General features: G+C 32.0%; 1 protein-coding gene across 1 annotated transcript; it reads right to left on the bottom strand.

Moving 5' to 3' along the window:
* Nucleotides 1-1,107: 1,107 nt before the first annotated feature.
* Nucleotides 1,108-14,017, bottom strand: LOC106105233. Its single transcript, XM_013285511.1, has 3 exons — nt 13,804-14,017; nt 3,138-3,320; nt 1,108-1,784 (listed from the first exon to the last, which is right to left on the bottom strand). The coding sequence occupies exons 1-3, from the start codon at nt 13,859-13,861 to the stop codon at nt 1,576-1,578; spliced, it is 450 nt and encodes a 149-aa protein (XP_013140965.1). The 5' UTR covers nt 13,862-14,017; the 3' UTR covers nt 1,108-1,575.
* Nucleotides 14,018-16,124: the final 2,107 nt, after the last annotated feature.

Raw genomic sequence — 16,124 nt, forward strand, 5'->3', positions numbered from 1 at the left:
TATTCAAAAATAAGAAATGTGGCCGCGACACTCCTACACGGACGTATTATCCGCTTTCATTCTTTTTTATTCTAATTAGTTGTGTGTGCTCTGAACTGGTTCAACAGATCATCTCATAAAGTGTTGAACAGTTGAGCTGCAGCTCAACAACTAAATTAGCAGTCCCCAATGTACTATAATTGATATAGTATTGTATTTTCTGTGGCTATACTAACACGTGCCGCGAACGTAATTTTTACCTCTTTGCAGTTACTAAAACCTGCTCTCTGAGTTGGTAAAAAAAAGTCTAAATCGGTCCATTGATCTTCTTCACCTAGGGGTACTGACAGCTGATTTGCAGCTCATCAATTTTACTTGAGTTATCTGTGGCTACTTCTAATGATTCCGATTTTGTATTATTTAATAAGCAGGCGCTAATTACGTTACACACATAAATTCAACTCTCGTTTGAGTGTGGCTTTTGTTTTTATTCTGACCTTTAAACATTAATTACCGATAACAAAATCAAGTATTTTCAATGGCTTTGTTAGCTCTTCATCTATTTAATTAATATCTGGTGTCAGAAGTAGGTTCAGTTGACATTTAGTAAAATAAATAATGTTTTTGTTTATTTTAAACTCAGCTGAGTAAAAATTGTAATTAATTATACATACCTAATTAATCGGATATTCGTGTGCTTTTAATAAAACAAAATTTATTAGTCACTAATTTTATTGAAATCCACAAATCAGCTTTAAAATTAACTTTGTACTTAAAACAATGCACCAATTTAGCGTAAGATATTAAATTGAAAAAATATTAATACATCAATATAGTATGCATAGGTTTTAAGAAAGTGACAAGATAAAAAAGTACGTTATGTTTTACTGCGGTAATGAAAACATATGAAATAAGCAACGTATTTACAATTAACATAAATCTAGCACATTATAACCTAGAAATATCCTTAACCAAGACAAAAGAAAATTATGTATCAACTACACACGCTAATAAGAATTAAAACAATTTGTGCCGTAATTAGTAAAATATTTTAACACGATCTACGTCAATTTTTACCAAAACCTTCTTTTATTTAGTAACACATTTATCTACATGTTAATATTTGACTTATTAATGACACAGAATTTACTCTCCAAATACCTTTGTATTTCGAGAAACCTGTAAGATAGTTAATTAGCTATTTGGTAATATGAAACTATGAAAGTGCAAAGAAGTTAAGAATATCAGAAATAATATAAAGAGTTTACATAAATATATGAGTTTAAAATATATGCTTAGCTATCTAGATAACAATGATAAGTGAATATTTTAACATCAACATACAGATAAAGAATGCAATGAATTACAATAAAGTATAAAATTACAACTGTCAAACACTTGTAAGTGTTTGTAAATATATTTCCATATCTCTAATTACTTTTGAAACAGTTACAATATTTTAAAAAGTGTTCTGGTAATATAAAATGGTAATAAAACGTTTTTTCTGTTCATTATCCGTTTACCTAGACTTTGAACGGTGGGTGCATCGTATTGGTATAATATGGTCCCATATTAAGACTGTGTCTATTAAAACTATTACTTGAAAAGCAATAGACCGAGTGGTGCAAGAACTAAAGCGATGGTTTTGGAGATGGTAGCGGCTCCGTTACATCCATCGTAGTCGCAAGTTTCGCAGAAAGAGGTCACTTCGTTGGCTGAAGAGGTCGATGTGCTGGGACAGGTGTTCGAGTAATCGTCCTTACGTTTCCATGTGCAGCCACGCGATATCACCAAAGCACCGTGAACTGAAAAACAAATGAAAGAATTAAAAAATCGGATTTTAACACTGTAGAATGTTCCTGACTGAAGCTTAAGTAGTTAGCTATTCTCAAGTGGTGTTATCAATAGTTCACAAAGACAGTTTTATTGTCTTAAAGCAGTTTTCAATGGTTTTCATTCCGAATATTTTTTGCTAAAGGTCAATAACTGCAAAATATATAAAGTACACATTCGCAGTTCTGGGAAGCTTCCTCGAAGATCCAAATAAGATAAGAAACCGATTTAAGTAACTACTTTATATATTTTTTTAAAATGGTTATTTAGGGATTCACTTAGTAGAGATGTAGTTTGAGAAATTTACTAATAGTTAATTGTAAAAATATTTGATAAGATGTTGTTATCACCACTGTGTACTTACTGGCTATAAGCGTTTATGATGTGATCATAATGAAGTTAATAGTAGCTACAGGAAAGTGTGGGTTTCGCATGTTAGAGTGAAATACCTAATATATTCTCATTTTACATTGTCATATGATCTTTTATTAGTTATGTTATTTCAAAGACAAACTAATATTTGTTTGTTGTGTGTCCACAGGTAATAATTATTTTTAGGTTAGGCTAAGTTGCCTTCAGAGACTTAATATTAATTTCCGTTATTAAATGTAGGATATTTAACCTAATTAATTAAAAATTATCGCATATTATTGCCAATTATATCCGCCCTTCCTATGTTTAATTACATGAAAATTATGTATGTACGGATACAATTAGTAAATTTCTTGTTTGTTGTCATGACTCGTAAATAATTAAATTGCCTCAAGACAATGTGTATAACATAGCACAGTAGGACACGTGAAGATGTGGTTTCTGTTAACAGTATCTGTGTGATTAGTCACCTCGTAATTACCTAAGTGGTTAGCAATTTACAGGTTTATATTATCCAGTGGCACGTACGTGGGTTTATAATCTGTTTACTTTGTTCTAGGAAAATACTCGCTCAAGTATTATATTTTCAGTGTAGTTTTTTCTTAGACAGATTGCTAAACAATTATTTTAACGATAGAAGTGATGTCGTCTACTGGGAAAAAAATATTTTTTTCAGCAGTTTTTAAAATTTTCAAGAACAAAGAAAGCATTCTTTCCTCTACATAATTGGTTGTCTAGGTTAAAGACAGACAGGGTATAATTTGTAAATATTCATCTAGTTTGGTTTTAACTGGTTAATCGCGCGTTGTATTTTTGGTTTAATATCTGTTCTTTTTGAAGACTAGCATAAATTAAAAGATTGGTAGATTTGTTGAAAAAAATTCTAGCATTTTATTCAGAAGACTTAGTATCGGAAGGTAGGTTACAGGGAAATAATTAAAACAAGACCTTACCGAATTTCTTCTGCTTCTTGCAAGCGGAGATAGACGATGTCAGGTAAGGATAGGAGACGGCAGAGGTCGCGTCGCAGTTCTCCAGGCGGAAGAGGTATGAGTTCTCCGATTGGGCTACCATGAAGGGGTCGTTGCAGAGCGGGTTCAGGTCGGAGGAACACGTCCAACACCGGACTGCGTCAGCTGTGAAATAAAACAAAAATTCTTTGAATACCAGTTTTTGAAACGTGGAGTGTGATTCTAGCTCGTAGTATCTTGGAGTAATCGATTTATTACTTTTTCCTCTGTATGTAATGTATCGTGCTTATTCTGTCAACATTTTTTTTAATATACAGAAATTAATTTCATTACTGTTTTTAAGCATTAAATCATTTTAATCTTTAAAAATTACAGAATTGTTTAAAATTTACTAATTTAAATACAATACGCTGAACAATCTGTGAATTCAAATATTAATTCCCATCCTTGAAAATTAACGTCATTTCATTGAATAAAATGATTAAATCTGTATAAATAGATTTTTATAGCTTCTCGGTTTTATTTTTCATAGACTGCTTATAGGTAAAAAACAATCTTTGAATTTTATTAAAAAATGTATGAAAACCGACACTGGTCAAAGATATGGGCAACCTTCTTTTGGGTAGTCGGTTAAAACGATGCTTACAATAGTAAGTATTGTACGCAATGTTTGTGGCATGTTTACACTTAACCAACTAGTCAAATGAAAACATTTATTGAGCAATATCGTTACGACATCTCTTCACAAGTTCTTAGGAACGCTTCGCACCAACACCGCTGTTCAAACCCAAACAACCTTGCAGTCATAGGAAAGTTGATGTATGTTGAAATATAACCTATAAAAATTTAGTTATGTTTGGGACGAACTATAAAAGTTATTTATGCGCTGGTAATAAAGCTCATAGTTCGTCAGCAAGTAATTGTATAATCGTTTAAAGGGTTATGTAGATTTGAATTGTGTCATCTATTACATCACTGTTAGTGTTGAAATATTTGCATTTAGGGTTTTTGTAATAATGGAATAATCGGACAGATGTTATCTTTTTAATCATTTCTTCTCTTCAAGTCTTGGTTCCACTTCCCAAATGCGAGCAAAATAGATCAAGTCACTTTTATACTTTTGATTTAGTCTTACGAGAAATTTCCATGGCCTAATATTGGAGTCGTATACCATTACCATAGTATACCATTCCTACAAAGAAAGAGAATAAAAAGTAGGTTTTATTAAATAAAACTAAATATGTAGATGTTATAGGGACTTATTTTCAAATAAAAATAATGTTTATTCTCACTGACTGTGTGTTTAATGTAAAAACAAAGTTTTTTTGGTTTAAACAATTGTCAAGGTCATTTTCTACGGGAACCAGTGGATCGTTCCTAGTAGTCACGGTACGGTGGTCAACCACAATGGAATATACGATTGCAATGTTTTTATGCATATTTCTGTTCTGCACATTTCAATAGATTCAATGTCTATGATTGTGGCTTTTTACGATTGTACAACGTCCATGGATTTTTTCGAATGATATGCACGAGTTGATATACGGAAAAAAGTATTAATGGATTGTCGATAAAAAATATCTTCAACGTTAAGGAATTTGTTTGGGCAAATTCGGTCATACAGAATTATTACAGCAGATTAAATAAACAAATTAAATGTGGAATAGCTGTTTTTTTTATGAAAAACGTAAAACATATTTCGTTAATTAGTCATATATTGTTATGGATTACATATAAATCGAAAGTTTCTCGTGTATATGTAGTTATCATTTAATGGATACATTATCGTTATACCAAAATTGATGGTTATTCATACAAATAACATAAAGCTTAGATATGATATCATTATTGATAAACTGAAGTATCTAGTATTCTAGATATGGTGAAAAGCGTAGCGAACTCGTAGCGAGCTTTTCCCTGAGATTATAAAAAGCATTTAATTACAATTAACTTGAACACAAGAGTTTAAATTAAATTATAAGAGATTTAATCCTTTTGTAATGTATTGTCGTCCCTTTCACACTTTCTTAATAAATTCCGACAATACTTTTGTGATCGTATAAGTGTAAATGGAAAGGGATATATGCATGTACAGGTTTTGTTACATTATGCGTACATTTTTTATGTACTTGTAGCCTTTCAGGAAATTATCTGTATTCAAAAAGCCACACACGCACAATTTTATCTGAACATTCAGTAAATGTAATAAAACTAATACCTGAATTCTCATTTTTGCCTACACAACACACGTTAGATTTATCTGACCCTACTGTTCAGATAAAACTGAGCGTGTGTAACGGGCTTAAGTGCGGCAAGAAGGATAATATTCTATGGCGCCAAATTGTCTACACTCTTACCCTTAATGTCGCCTCATAAAATATATATTGTCTATTCGTATATTGCTGATCTACAATATAAATAAATAATTCTCACAGTCTTTTAGTCTTTATTTGGAGAAATAATAATAACCTTAAACTATACCTAATATAAAAACGTCAATTATTATTTGAAAATAGATAGTTTGATAAATAATGCTTAACTTACCAAAGACTAACAATTCTGCTTTTTAATTTAAAAGGAATCAATAGAACAACCAGTGATTGGATTAAGGTTTTTAATTACTAAATACAATCTTAAGACTTCTAATCCAATAAAGATAGGTCTAAAGAACCTCGCTAAGTGTTATTTAATCAGCTTTAAGCTATCGTGTTACCGGGTCGTTAATTATTTGAAAGACTTGTTAATATATCAACATAATGACAGTAATACTGTTTACCACACCTATAAATTCGATGATTATAACTAATGCGAATAAGGTTACGATTTAGGTGTGGTTTTTATTGTTTTATTTTCTATACAATAGAAGCTACATCGGTTATGGCCACCGTAGGCATTGCCCAAACTTAACATTCCTATGGGTTTTCACGACTAAATATCGCCTATGCCGTCAACTTCGTTAAAGTCGATTTTGACTGTCTATATATATTACTCATGTACTTGTCAAAAATGACCAAGTACGCTCTTCCCATACACTACTGTGTTACTATACATAATGCTATCTACATTGTTGAGAAGTGCAAGAATTAACGAAAAACTTCTGACAATTAAGTTTGACAGATATTTATCTTTCCTTAATTTTTTTAATTCCGTACATTCCATTATAAAAGAATTTAATCAGAATTTTAATGAATATTAGTCACTAAAATAAAAATTACGATTATAATAACAAAGTATAGCGTTTTAAAACCATGTTGGCCATGGTTTCCAAGGCAAACGTCTAAAAGAATCATTGAATGATGTTGTTTATTTTCAATAGGCCTCAAATCTGACCATGTTGTGAACAACATTATATTCAAGGACGTGTGAAAACGGTCCATTTTGTGGCTGGTATTAAGATAAAATAAATAAATTCCGGATATACGCCACATGTTTTTGATATAAATATGTCCGTATTATTATTAATTTAACGTCTTTATTAAGGAAATTGAAGAAAGAAAAATCGTTCCAAACGATACTCTAATTTACGATATGTTTTCTACCAAAATAGTAGTTTACATGGGTAACACAACTGCACATAATATGTCACTATCTTCGTATTTTCAAAGAGAATTGAAGGGGATAACAATATGTTTTCGGATAGTTATTTAAGCAGTGGAAATCTACTTTAAGAGTGTATGGATGTAACATTGAACATAGTATGTGGGTGGAAATGCTTAGTCACAGCACGACATATTGTTCGCTGTTTTCCTTTCGTATTCACGCCACGTTAAATCAATCTATTGTGATGCTTTAAGTATTAGCGTATACTTGTATGGTATGTATGTATCGTGTGTGTAATATGTGTGAATTGACCTTCAAATAATACTCTATCAAAGTAAGATCTGAAAAAAGTAATCTATATTTTGCAATTTTTTAAATAAATAACGACACAACTGATGTGTTTAACATCGCACACCTGAAACGAAACTGTAACACAAATTTGATGCTATAAGCTTATGTAGAGGTGCACACACTCGATTTTTAGTTGTGCGACTAAACAGTTAAACTGGCTGCGAAATAATCGACAATCACAAAACAGATTTGTGATAGTAGTCAAAGGTGTGCGCCCGGTCTATTACATGTGTTTATATACAGGTGTTTTGGCAACCAAAACCCACAGATGATGTCACACGAAAGCAAAATATAAACAACGTCAACGTGCTATGCGGTATTCTCTTTAGTTATCTCAATAAATTTCCTAACAATTTGGTTCAAAGCCAAACTCATAAGGTGATTTCATCTGAGAGTTTACTATTCGTTTTATTTTAAACTAGCTATCGTTCGCGATTCCGTCCGTATGGAATTAAAAAAAAGAAAAGTGAGTAGCCTATGTGTTCTTCCAGACTATCCTCTACATATACACCAAATTTCATTGAAATCCGTACAGCCGTCTAGGCTACAAACTCTATCAAACATATCTCGTATTGGCGTCCTTAACATCTCTATGGGAGTTTTACTTTTTATTCTACAAGACAATTAAAAATGGTTTCAACATTATTTTTAGCTAATCCGCCAGTTTCAGCTGTTTATGTTTAATTGGTTATTTTGTATTTAAAATATTGTTTAGCTGCTATTTTAGCAATAATTGGTGCTTCTCTGTACCTTTTGTACTGAAGGGTCTTGATTAATGATGTTTTTAAGTATGTACATTAATGGGGTCATGACATTCTGAGGCAAAGTAAATGATATTGTGACTATGTTGAGGTCATAAGATACCTATAACGATTGATTTTAAGGGTTACGGATTTTATGATAAAATTAGGTTACATTAGATTATACTAGCTTCCGCCCGCAAATCCGTTCGCGTGGAATTATGAATAGCCCATGTGTTCTTCCAGACTATGCTCTACATCAATACTAAATTTTATCGAAATCTGTTCAGTTTAGGCTACAAACTTTAGCAAACATCCATTTACCTAAACTTTCGCATTTATAATATTAGTATGATAGTATGATGATAGTCAATTCCACTTAAAACAAAAAAAAATAAGCAATGTGTATGAATAAAAAAAAACTGAATTTAAAAAGATTTTTTTTATTATAAATTATGGGATCATCAACGTTGTTATAAAACTAGCTAGGTTAATTAGGTGTCATTTTTTCAGCGTATTCTTAGTAACAAAATCCATTGATAACAATGATTTCCATTTTCTGTTGAAGAAAATGTTGTGTTTCTTATTCCGTGTGAAATTTTCATTTGTACGCCGAATAAAAACCGGGTTTTATTTTAATTATGTCTGATTGTTGAGAACAATGAGCAAAAAATTCTAATTGAAAGATGTGAATTGAACAATCGCAAGAAGAATGGCTAATAATGGTAATGTTTGCTAAATGAGATTCAATGCCCGTATCTAATTACGTAGTTAAGCATTCGATGTAGACAAGGAGTTTAGTTTACCAATACGCGAATATTTAATGTTCTTTGTTGATCTAAATAAGTAACCTATAATTTAAATATTGCTACAATGTTTTTCAACAAGTTTGCCGATAGTGGAAACAATAAAGTGATAACATTGCTTGTACAAATTAACTTTAGTTTATAGAGAATCTATACTATTATAATGAAGGCGTTAACACACAATTTTTGTTGCCTAAGATGTCAGCAATTACAGCATATTTTTAAATAATTCTTTTTTAAATAAAAAGCCCTGCACTTACGTCATGCTTTAGGCTATATATTTTCACGCCATTAAATTTAGCGGGTAAACATTTTAGATAAAAACCCTAATGTGGGAAAGAGACCATAAGTTGCTGCCAACATCAAGAATGAGAGATTGCTAAGGTTATCATGTCATGTCATTTTGACATTTGCTATTGATAATTTGACAAATGCAAGCAATACAATAAAATTTTCATAATTTCATGAGGATGAAGCCGGACAGGAACAGTTAGATCTAAATAAAAATAGTTTACAAATCAATTGCAACTTACGATAATTGAGGCGACGTGTTACATAAATGTAGGTAAACAAGTTAGTCACTCTACCTTAACTACGCGTTACCTTATCTTTACGTATTGCAAAGTTTACTGTATACATACAACCTACAGACATGTAGCATTTTGTGGCAAAGAAAACATGCCACACAAGTGACAATGTGATTTTAAACTCTATTATTATACTAGCAAGGTTCAAATTGTATCGAAATTATTATTTACGCGTCGAGATTGTAAAAAAACATAAATACGTCTTCGATCAATTCGTCAGTTAACGATGTCATGTTTACCGAGGGGTCTGGTCTTGGATTAAATGTTATTAATTCGATTATATCTCTATTCTGACGATCAAAAGAGCAATTGTTCAACTTCCGTTGTCTGAGGACCTCATTACATTGTAATGTTCTGCAGTTGATTTATAAATTAATCTGAATTAAATGTTAAAGCCAGTGTATGTGTGTTATTATTGTGTTTTTATCTCTTTTTTATTATCATTAAGCTAGTCCACGATCTTGACGCACACCTTTGACGAAACTCTGTGCGATTGTCGATTGTTTCGCATCTAATTCAACAGTTTATTTGACCAACTAAAAATCGAGTAGTGTACGCACCACCATTCAAGCTCATAGGAATCAAAACGCGACTAAACAGTTTTGCGATAGCTTAGTCAAAGGTGTTTGTTCTTATTTAAACTAAATGTGCTTGCATAGAGTTACTAAACTAAAATTCTGATTATCTTAAGCTCTTATTTGCGCGAGTATTAAAGTAAATACATTACTATTTTAAAAACCACTCTCATAAACCAGTTTTGATTGCATTACTGTAATTATCAGCATCAATATGAAGTTCGAAAGTCGACTAACGGTAAGGGATATCCCTTTTAATGGCAAACACTCCTGTTAAGTAGATCTCGTCTAATAGAACTAGTCTTGACCTCATACAGTTTATGACAGGTCATGGCTTTTTAGAGTAATTAAACCGTAACCCATTTATGTTGTTCATTAGAATTAAGCTAATATTGTGGGTGTGGAGATAAATGTATGAGTAATCAGACAAAAAAATTATGAAAAAGCCAGCAAAAACTAGCAATGATCTATTTTTGCTTTCAATATTATTTTAGTAAGAATTATTCATCATTACGACCATAGTGTAAATCTTTGTCAATTACCTATCGTTATATTTTAGCAAATTATTTAAGGCGTTCTAAAATAAGACCATTTTGTTAGTTTTATATCAATGTAACACGCGGCGAAAGGATTATATAATATAACTAGCTTTCGCCCGCGACTCCGTCCGCGTGAAATAAAAAAAACAAAAGTAAGTAGCCTATCTATACCAAATTTCATTGAAATCCGTCTAGCCGTTTAGGCTACAATCTCTAACAAACATCCATCCATCTAAACTTTCGCATTTATAATATTAGTATGAAGTATGATTTATTATATTTAGTTGTCCCAATCATGATTAGATTAGAAGAAAACTCTTTGTTAATTTATCTCTACACGCCCCGCTTACAACGAAGCGTGAAGATGTGAATGATGATAAAATAATTCGTTGTATTGTGAATATAATTAACAATAGCGTCTAATAATTTTAATCAATAGTGTGATTTACTATGCTTTAACAATTGATTCTCACTGGGAATTGCCTCTGTTAAGTAGCATAGGATATCATGCGGGTTGCATACAAGATATCGTTATCAAACGATAATCGCTTTTTAGTTGCATTATCTGTATTTTTATTGTGCACTCAAAGTTTTTTCATACTAATATTATAAAGTGGAAAACTTTGTTTGATTATAATGAAAATAACTCAAAAACTACTCGGACGATTTCAAAAATTCTTTCACCATTAAAAAGCTACGTTGTCAGTGAGTAACATAGGCTATGTTTTATATTGTTTTTTAATTTCACGCGGATGGAGTCGCGGGCGAAAGCTAGTTTAAGATAAATAAGAATGAATAGCAATTTACTTATCGTTTTGATAAATATTTGATTTTAAATCATCGATTAAAATAAAAATATAATTGGAATAAACTTAAAGATACTCACGAAAAAATATGCAAAATAGTCATACTTTTTTTTTTCAACAACATAACTCACGCGTGTGCTACACTCTCTGGCCAGAGATCACACCACTCTCGCTTTTTCTACATTCATACATTTGCGTATAATAATCACGTCAGTTTTTTTGTAGTCTTGTTACCGCGACCAACACAACCATTTATTTTCGTGCCATAACTTTTATTTCTTAAGCTTCTCATCATCTCCCCTGCCTTATCCTACTCCCGTAGGGTCGGCGCACCGGGTTTTCGTCCTCCAAAGCACTCTATCATCCGTCATCTCAGTCATCACTCCCTTCTTAATCATGGCACATTTCTTAAGCATCTATCATTCATATATAGTTTTAACGTATACAAACCATGTAAGCAAATATTTTTCATTCATTTTAAAAAATAATAATATCGAGATGGCATTGCCGTAAAGTAAACTCGATTTTCCCCAGTTCAGTAAAATGTTTAAAGTTCGAAACATGTCAATATGATAGACCGTCACTATGGTAAAACCTTGAAACCGTTTCCCAGTTCAGATATTTTAGGGATACCATCACGTCACGGATGATACAACATCCCTTGTCTTTTGGCACGTTTCCACGTCTTGATTTAACCTGACACCAATTTATCGTGTGACGTAAGCTTTTTAATTACTACTGATAAAGTTCGTATCTGGGAACACACTTCAGGTAGATTTTATAGAATGTTATATAGTAAAGTATAGTTTAATCTTGCGTTGTTCAAAGTTGCAATAAACCTCTTCCATGTTATTATAAAGCGACTTGACTGTATGTTTATGGAACTTAAGGTTCAGATCACGGTTCCCAAACATTTTTCCTCGTGGATCGCTTTAAAAATTAATTCGTTTCTGTAGACCTCTCTTTTTAGGCGTCAAGATATTTTACATAAAAGAATGCGTTTGAAAAATCAACGTTGATTAAATTTAAAACCTTGCGATATTTTTAAAAATAGGTCATAATACAATCAGCTGTTTTACAACCATTTTATGACTTGTAACGCAGATTTATGTCGCTAGAGTAGGTGTTTGTATCCGTTGTTTGCGACGATACAAGTTAGTAGACTGAGTCATGTGGAAAAACTAGACAACTTTATGCTCTGTGCAAGTTATAAGAGTATTTATTTATTTTTATATTTACAAGTTCTACAAGAGTTTGGGACAGCGATTTGCTAAGTCAAAACAAAGTCCTGGAGTTCACGGGTTAGTAGGTGGCATTTTGAATTGTAGTATATACTATTAATTTAATTTTTCCGCAACTCCGTCTGCGTGGAAAAAAAATTTAAATACCCTATGTATTCTTCCAGAGTCCTCTGTATTTATGCCAAAATTTTATCGAGATCTGTTCAGCAGTTTAGACCCAAATCCTAACAAACATCCTTCCATCTAAACTTTTGCATTTATAATATTACTAGCAATACAACAATTTATATACACAATTTGTATTTATCGTTTAATTGGTATAACTGTTATTATAATTGTTAATCCCTTATTTTTTGCAATAAAGTTATTTCTATTTTATATTCTATTTCTATATAATAGTGTTCTATAATGTTACGTTTACAGACCAGCTTTCGCTCACGATTTCGTCCGCGTCGAATTAAAAAAAAAGGAAACAGTATCCTATGTGTTCCTTTAGAATATCCTCTACGTCTACGCCAAATTTCATTGAAACCCGTTCAGCCGTTTAGGCAACAAACATCCATCCATCCATGTACTTTCGTATTTATAATATTAAAGTATGAAGTATGGTTCCCATGATAGTTATCAGTGTTGATTATTGTGGTCAGGCAAGGTTTCACACTTACTACAGTGGACAACCACAATGACGTTTATTGGTTACTGCAGACAGCTGTGTAATCAAATATAACAGTCGCAAACTAACCGAGATAAGACATTTCAAAGGATATTCAGTTTATTGCATGACGGTATTTTTTTTAATATCCGGTCAGCGTTAAATAAGTCGTATAAGTCTTAAGATTTTGAATAACATTGAATGTTACATTAGCATTAAAAATCAATAAAAAACTGGGGTTTTTAATTTATTTTTAGAATTTTTGCGGTAGGAATATTCATTCATTCATAAGACCATATTAAAATTTCATCTCTCTGTTCAGTGGTTTAGGTAAGTTAGCATAGTTAATGAATAGTTTAATTGAAAAAACAACTTTTCGAAGAAAGTTTAACAAGAAGTACGATGTAATTTAAAATAAACCAGAAAGAAAACAAGAGTTGCAGTTGAATTCAAGATTATTTAAAATTGGAACCGTTTAAGCCGTTTTAAAAAAATTATGCAAACGCATGTGTGATGTTTTGGATTCCTAAACAGGTTGTGTCGGTTTCATAATGAAGTCAGTTTCGCCTTGGCCGCGTAATGTTCATATAGTAGGTATGATTTAAAATTTTCATTTGTAAGCAAAATACGATAACAAAATGAATTTACATTAGAAATAATCAAAAAAGGTATTGCAGATAAGCAATTTACATACTTCCACTGATATGCAAATTCTTTAAGCCAAAATAACAAACAAAGATTCAACAAGATTTTGCGCATTTACGTTAGTTGTGTAAAATTAAAACGTTATTAAATATAATAATTTACTCACCATCTTGTGCGAAAAATGCGACCAAAACCACAGGAACAATTAAAGCGAATCTTGACATTTTTACCAAAATATCACTCGCGCTAAAAGAAAATTTGGACGGATTACAATCGTTACGAAACACACAACACGAACGAATGCCAAGCGGCGAGTGAATGTGAATGGAATGGAACGAAGTAGCGCGCGGGAGTCACCAATCTGTGGAGCCGCGGCGATGGCAAGCGTGTCGTGCCACGGTCCACGGTACGGGCAGGGCGTAGTACGCGAAAGCGGTGCGTGTGTTACGTATACCGAAGCATGTCATAGATTATACATCTTTAACAGATGTGCTATGCAGTAAATTCTATGAAGCAATCCGTTTCCAAATTACAATAATTTCAAAGAGAACATATTTTCTACTTCATATTATACTGAGTATCCAAGGACCGATTTCTTTTACTTAATTGAAGTCGGCGATGTCATTATAAATATGGGTTATTCCTTGTAGTTTGCATTGCATCCAGTATTGAAAGATTTAATTTCAGTTATTTTTATGAAATTACTAGTTACTTAATGCTTTTTTGATTAATTTTCAAATCTTAATCTTTGCCATGATTGACCACAATTTACACATTACGTAATGTTGCTCTCTTTGGATGTCATGTTTTTGCTCAACACAAGCATGTTCGTTGTTCTGATTAATTAATCAATACTTTTTATGAGCATCCTTTATTTAGAGTTACTTTTTCTTCGAATTTATGACTGAAACTGGACCTTAATCACTTGGCAGCATTTTACTGTTTCTTTAATTTGCAGATTTTAACCATTGCTCGACTATTTGCGACAACATATCAAAAATATTACGACAAGATTGGGGTCAATATGTTTTTCGCACACATATTAACCTCTATAATATAAATGCTTATCCTATTTTGTATCTTCATATTTAGGTTAGGTTACTTCGGTATTTCGACTTCTTTTAGAGATGACACTAACTTAGGTTTATTGTTTGTCTTTTTTATATTGATAAAAAAAATTTCCTTTTCCCATTTCCTTAAATAAATCATCCAACTTAATCTATGGCACTTTTCATACTTTCGTAAGAACTAAAAGAAAGAGTGGCTATCTTTACAACAATGGCTGCTACAAAATATTCTTGTTTATAAATTGATAGCATGTACAAGTAGTACACATTGGAACACAAAAGATTAACCATAAACACACGATTCGACCTCTTTGGATTACGTGATTCCAATTTTAAATATCAACGTTTCTCTTTTAAATGTGTGAGTAATTGGCGATATCTACACAAATACATTCTTCAAGCGGTTGTACTCGAACTTTGACTGCCTGCAAACTGTGGTCCGTTTATGGCAAACGTTATCTGCTGATCAGCTAACGCCAACTTGAAGCTACATATTTCAAAATTTATTTGACTAAAACATAATTTTAGCATAACATTTGGAAGCATTTGGACTTCAACCACTGATAGCTGTTTTCTCAACTTTGTTTAAAATTTATTTCACTTGATATGCTGAAATTATCTTAGGATATCTATTATTATAAGTCATGTAAATAGCATAATTATAAATAATGGTTTGAGTGTTATAAATTGACAACCTTCACGGACGATGAATCAGCATCAAGGTAACCGAGTAAACAAGCAAGGTGTTTTTTTTGTTCGAAGCTATGTCACTTAGCACGATAAGCCATTTAAGTAATCAAGCAGCGATATAACCTACTTGAAATGATCACTGTTATTATGTCTGAGGAAAAACAATTCGAAACAAGAAAAATGAGTTCATTTGTATTTTTGTAACTTAAAAGTTTGTCTTCATTACGTACAAGGTTAACGGAAGTTAATGTCACAGTTGCGAATTTAAATGCTGGCTTCCACTGTTCCAGTTGGTTTACAAGAAATATTATCATATCTGATTGTGCAAAAATGTATGTAGTGTATACTGCTCTTGGAAATTATAAATAGTCTATATCTAAAACTGTTGCCTACTCAACAAAAACTATAGTGACTTAAATCTCATTAGTATTACGCAGTTAGACTGGTTGATTTTGCTTAGACAAAACATGGTTATAAAACTCGTTTATCAAAATTTGAAATTTTTATTATCTCTCCTCTTTCTTTCTTAAAAATGATTACATTTAAAGGTCCAATTAAAGTAGAAAATCCATCCCCTTAACAATTTAAATGTTCAAGTATTAAAAAAGTACCTACTAAAGTCGGTGCACGCCAAACCTTTTCCCGGTCAGTGCCACAAATGCCAGTTGTACGGGCACTCGGCCCGCAACTGCTTCGCGCGCCCTAGATGCGTTAAGTGTTTAGGCGACCA

The sequence above is a fragment of the Papilio polytes genome, unplaced genomic scaffold (genome assembly GCF_000836215.1).
Source record: "Papilio polytes unplaced genomic scaffold, Ppol_1.0 DF823177.1, whole genome shotgun sequence".
Classification (NCBI taxonomy): domain Eukaryota; kingdom Metazoa; phylum Arthropoda; class Insecta; order Lepidoptera; family Papilionidae; genus Papilio; species Papilio polytes.

Excerpts from the sequence above, each read along its gene's own strand:
- LOC106105233 (XM_013285511.1), bottom strand. The coding sequence starts at position 13,861 with ATGTCAAGATTCGCTTTAATTGTTCCTGTGGTTTTGGTCGCATTTTTC. Across the intron at positions 3,321-13,803 it reads CGCATTTTTCGCACAAGATG|CTGACGCAGTCCGGTGTTGG; the intron begins GTGAGTAAATTA and ends TTTATTTCACAG. Across the intron at positions 1,785-3,137 it reads CAAGAAGCAGAAGAAATTCG|TTCACGGTGCTTTGGTGATA; the intron begins GTAAGGTCTTGT and ends TTTGTTTTTCAG.